The sequence below is a fragment of the Lactuca virosa genome, chromosome 6, assembly GCF_052849685.1.
Source record: "Lactuca virosa cultivar CGN04683 chromosome 6, Lactuca_virosa_CGN04683_v6, whole genome shotgun sequence".
NCBI lineage: Eukaryota > Viridiplantae > Streptophyta > Magnoliopsida > Asterales > Asteraceae > Lactuca > Lactuca virosa.
In genome coordinates, this window is record NC_136431.1 from 255,991,590 (window position 1) to 255,997,393 (window position 5,804).

General features: G+C 30.6%; 1 protein-coding gene across 1 annotated transcript; it reads right to left on the reverse strand.

The window, feature by feature from the left end:
* Nucleotides 1-676: 676 nt before the first annotated feature.
* LOC145120129 (protein ECERIFERUM 2-like) lies at nucleotides 677-5,497 on the reverse strand. The gene is made up of 2 exons (XM_079055922.1): nucleotides 4,986-5,497; nucleotides 677-1,851 (listed from the first exon to the last, which is right to left on the reverse strand). Exons 1-2 carry the CDS (start codon nucleotides 5,430-5,432, stop codon nucleotides 871-873), a joined length of 1,428 nt encoding a protein of 475 aa, XP_078912048.1. The 5' UTR covers nucleotides 5,433-5,497; the 3' UTR covers nucleotides 677-870.
* Nucleotides 5,498-5,804: the final 307 nt, after the last annotated feature.

A 5,804-nucleotide genomic window follows, 5' to 3' on the forward strand; every position in this document is an offset into this window, starting at 1 on the left:
CCCCATCTCCACCCCTACAAATACACACACCCACAAACACACACACACACACACACACCTAACACCACTACCACAATCACCGACCTACATCACCACCACCACTACCCCATCACCAACAACACCACCACCGCCGCCACCATCACTACCACTGCCACAATTGTCACCGCCACCACCACCGCCTGTCATCACCATTACTGCTGCCACCCTACTGCCGCCGCCACCACCGTTGCCATCATCGACACCACCATTGCCCCACCGACGTCGCCTCCACCCCCACCCTACCACCGCTACTGTTTTTTAAAAATGAAAACAGATAAAAAAATACATATCTAAACACGTTTTCTAATTTTCTAAAACTTAAAATGAAAAATGAATAAGTTTTAAATAAACGCGTTTTCTAAATTTTCCAATGAAAACAGAAAACAAAAACTGAAAAGAGAAAACGAAAAACGGAAAATGAAAACTGTTTTTCCGTAACTAAACGCAAACTTATGTTTTTATAATCGTTACATCTTGATCACAAGGAAATTTGAGCTGTTAAGTTTCTTGTAAGTTTGCAAATAGCTCTTTTAAGTTTCAAAAAGTTATAAAAGTTTCAAACATGTTATATATCTTCGCTTTCTAATATGAAGAATCTGACAAAATATGGACACTTAAAAATATAAAAACACGATCATAATTTCAAGCATATTATATTGTTTTTTCTCTATATTACAGGTACACATCCAAAATTACTAACAAAACAGAGCACACTTATTCTTATTGGAAAAGTACAAATCACGAAACTAGCATCGTTCATGAAACACTATCCTTTTAACAGAAAATTTAAACAAAACTTATTGAAAGATATTCAATTTCTCTACAAAAAAACTATCTCCTCCCACTTACAATCATAGTAGCCTCCATCTTTCTTATCACCGGATCTTCACAAAGCTTCCCAATCTCCTCCACCGGCAACGTCACTGTAACCGTTCTCGCCGCTCCTCCCTCTGGCGAAGGGGCAACAATGATCAACCCTTGGCCCTCCGCTTTCCTCACATGGTAGCTCACATGCACAGGTTTCTCGTTGTTCCTGAACTTAGCCTCATAATCAAGTGCTTCCAATTCATCTGTCGATTCCTCTTTCGGGATCATCAAGTGCTCCAAGCTTACAAAAGTTAGTTCAGGGCCATACATTTGAATCGCCGGCGGATACCCACCATTCGATCCCTTCCTACAATTCTCCATCCAATCGATCATTGAGAAAATATCCTCTTTTTTGATCCCTTTCACATGGCGGTGTACGGCTTCCACAGCTTCCGGTAGCCCATCATCATCGCCCATTAGCATCTCGTTTCGAAGAGACAATTTTGAGAAACTCACGGCATTTCCGAAGAACTTCATAGGTGCTGGCACATCAAGAAGTTTCCGAGCATCGATACATATGGAAATGGATTGTGTAGGCGAAACCGCAATCTGGGTTTTAAGTTCGATGATTCGAGACCAAAACAATGCGGTTAGGTAATCAAATGGGGTGGCGTCGGGGGATCTATCGGAGATTTTGGAAAGACATTGCTTCATCGTTGAGTTGGAGAATTTGAAGACGTATGTGGCCATTTTTTCAGATGAAATTGGTGCTAGTTTTGTATTTTTTTGCAAGTAATCGGTGGTGATGGAAGTGGTATCGGTGGTAGCGGGCGGCGGGCGGTTGTCGAGTTGAGGTAGCGAGAGGATCGGAGGGTCGTAGCCGGTGGATTCGCCGCGGTCGGCGTCGGTCCATGATTTATAAAAGAGGGTCCCACTGGTTGGGTCTGCTAGCAGGTGGCTGAAGCTTAGTCCAATTGCCAGCCCCCTTTCTAAAAACTCATTCACCTAAATATTTTAAGAAATATGTATTAATATGTTAGATTTTTATAATTTATAAATTTCAAATATTTTATAAAATTAAATATCAAAACAACAAACAACAAACAAGAGTAAAAAAATCTAGCTAAGTCATATTAATATTATAACATTTTGAAAATCATATGTAAAATAATATACCAACTCTAAAACAATGTTCTAAGTTTATTTATACTAATATATCATGCAACCATTATTTACGATATATATAATTCAAGAGGATTGTAATATATTAGTGACCCAAATAAATGTATTTTAAAATTTGTCTTAGTAAATTACATTTGGATCGATAGGTCATCAAGAGGGTTGTAATATATTAGTGACCCAAATAAATGTATTTTAAAATTTGTCTTAGTAAATTGCATTTGGATCGATAGGTCATCAATTAAAATACACAAAAAAACTAATCATATATTTAAAATTTATTTGAAGCAAACTAAAAATATTCGTGATATTCAATCAAACAATTAAAGTATATTTTAATTAAAGAGTTCTATAATCTATACAAAATGACATCTGGAATATAAAAACCCAAAACAAAATATATATATTATATTCGTTTTCCTTTTATAGATGTAAACAGTAAGACACTGAAAACCTTATTTATATCCAATATTTGTGACATGGACATAAAAGATCCAGAACACCTAGATAAAATCGATTGGTTCTGTTGGATTTGCTTTTAAACAACGGATTTTATATGTCTCAAATACTCCATTCTAAAGCATATATCATTACTACATTACTTGAATTAGGCTTTTTGGATAATACAAAACATTAATTATGATTAGGTTTGGGCTCTCATGGGTCTTATATCTTCCACAAGTTGCTATTATATTGATACAACTGAATTTAAAAAGTAATCATCTTACTGTTTATTTTTATTTAGGTCCAATAATATTGATATTTTGCAGTTTATTTTTTCTTTTTTTAATCGGAATAGCGGAAATTATTTTACTATATTAAATTATAATATATATTTTTCAAAAATATGATTTATTTAGTTTTGTTAATTTATAAAAAATTATTGTATTTGTCTTTTTTTGAAATAATAATATTACATAAATTTCATAAATAATTTTGTTTTTTTTTTAGTTTTTTTCTTTTAGTTTAGCCACGGTTCCTTTTTAGATAGAACTTTGATTATTATAAAACTTATTATAGTTTGATGGTATAACCATTTATAATATTTTTTTTAGTTATCAAATAAATCTTTGTTATTATTTTTTTTTTAAGAAAATCATCTATCAAACAAAATGTATCTACACGTAATGTTTGGAATATATATATATATATATATATATATATATATATATATATATATATATATATATATATATATATATATATATATATATTCCATTTCTAAAATTATAGTCCATTTTCCTTTTTGGTTTGTCTCAAAATAATAGTCTATTTCTAAAAATAAATAACATTTTTACCAAAATACTCCCTCATTATTACTTAACCAACTAAGCATTTAATGGAACATTAAATGCAAAGTAAAGACAAAATTGTCATTTTATTATATAAAGCTAATGGTAATTAATGATTTTCTTAATCTGTGTGTTTTTTTGTCTGTGGACAGTAATATTGGGACGGATGGAGTATATATTAGGAATCGAGTTTAATGACTTGATCAATGAATTTGAAATACTTTTGATTTTATATTGATTAAATATTTTAAGTTTAGCGGCAAGTCAATTTTGTTAAGATGACATTTATATTTATAATAAGACATGACTTGTTATAAAAAATCTATTAACTTTTTTTTAAACATAAACTTTTGATAAAAATAATAAAATTTTAATTGAATATAATAAAATAATAATAAAAAATAGATAATAATAATGTATGATTGAATAGTAAATTAGTGAAATTATTGGATTATAATAAAATAATGACAAAAATTAGTAATGATTAGCCTAAACAACATTCTAATAGGTATTAGGGTTGAGTGTCCATAACAACACCAAAATATAGCATATACAAGTCATATTTCTACGAATTCAAGAGAAAATATAATTTATAAAAGGATATTATATAACATATTACATAATATTAATCTTTTTATCCAAGATAAATGACATAAAAACTATTAAGTTTGATAGAAATATATGTATTTATGTTCTATTAAAGTCAGAGTTTTACAATTTTTTTTATGTTATATTTTGTTGTAGTGTAAAACCGAATATTTCTGTTAAACTTAAAAAAACATTAATAAATTAGAAAAAAAAATCAAATATTTCTACAAAATATAAGATATTTAATGAACTAGAAATATAAAAAAAGGTAAAACTGAAAAAAAAAAAAAAAAAAAAAATACAAACCTCCAGACTTCAATAAAACTAAAATACAAAAAAAAGTCAATCCACAAATTTAAAATCTTTTATGTCATTTGCCTTTTTATCAACCATATTTTTACGTAAAAAGCCTTGGTTTGAATTTAGTCTCAAATACTTCTTCTTCTTTCTTCTGTTTAAATCTTCTTACTGTTTATGTTTTTAGCCAATCATGATATAACTTACTGACTTTATGGTTGATAATTTAGCTAAATTAATATAGATTTATAATGTGTTTTATTACTTTTCTTAAGAATAATAAGTATTGTTAAAAACTAATAATAATATCATTTTATATATATATTTTTATAATAACAAACCACCCCAATATTAAAAACATGTGTATTTCGAATATAAATAAATTATATTGAAGAATATAACTACCCACCACTATACCATCATTTTCATAGATGATGATATAATTTTAAATAAAAGGATACAATATTTAAAATAATATAAAAACAATAATTTTTGTGGTTAATATATACTGTAGTTGATAAATTCAATGAAAACAGAAAACATGAAACAAACAGCATCTATCCTATGTATGTTTGGCCTTGTCCGGTAAGATCCCCAATAGCTATCAAAAGTGTTAAGGTTTCCATATTTAATAAACTAATTTCAAACTGTCAAAATCCGATCCAATCATATTCACAGCAAACATACTGAATTCAGTAGTTGATACTTAATTGTTTAGAAGCACATAAATAGGGTACAAAATGTGAATAACACCAAATTCAAAGAATGTAACTTAAAAATTACCTGAATCTGAAACGGCGACCATGAAGTAGGATCGCCATCTGGCATTTCCTCCCACGCCGTTAGATTCCTCTCATCAGACTCATCGGCAAATCTCAACCATTCATCAACAGTGGTTCCCACATCTGCCTTAAACATCCTAACGCCGGCGTCGTTATACTTAACCTCCCAGTTACCATCACCATCACGAAACAACCGACCCGTCATCCGTGGATACTTGGATAAAAGATCCGAAAGTGAAACCCGAACATTATCCAAATCCAAAGCGAACCGGCCTCTTTTGGAAAACGGGCTGGTTCGATAGTAGAAGATAATATGAACCGTGTGTGAGCCCATGGTGTGGTCGATTGGGGTCAGACCACAGGTCGAACCCATTGGTTCAGTCGGGATGCTGGACACAACCGTGAGTCGTGAGTGGACGTTGACATGGGTGCTTCGAGTCGTCGTCATGGTTGCAACTTGGAAGAAGATGAATGGTTTTTTTGTTAATATTTATATGATGATGATGATAAATATGGAGTTAAATTTGGAAAATAATAGAAGGGAAGTTAGGTTAAAGTTGTTAGTTGGATTCATTAAATTGGTGTTTCTTTACAACCACATGGCACTATAACCAAGAAATTTATCATAAATGGGAGCTCGACGTTTTTTAAGACCAACCAACAACTCTAGAAAGCTTTATTTCATTCAAGTTTTAATTAAGTAGGGTCTATCTTTATTTTTTCTAGATCAGATTGCTTCAAAAGTAATTATTATTCTATTTTCTTATCAATCAACAACTTTAATCGACAAATTAAAGAAAATGATAACATTTTTTTGTAC

Bases quoted from the DNA above. Each gene is read 5' to 3' on its own strand.
- LOC145120129 (XM_079055922.1), bottom strand. From the start codon at position 5,432: ATGACGACGACTCGAAGCACCCATGTCAACGTCCACTCACGACTCACG. The intron at 1,852-4,985 runs GTAATTTTTAAG...TAAAATATTTAG, and splicing joins GGTCGCCGTTTCAGATTCAG to GTGAATGAGTTTTTAGAAAG.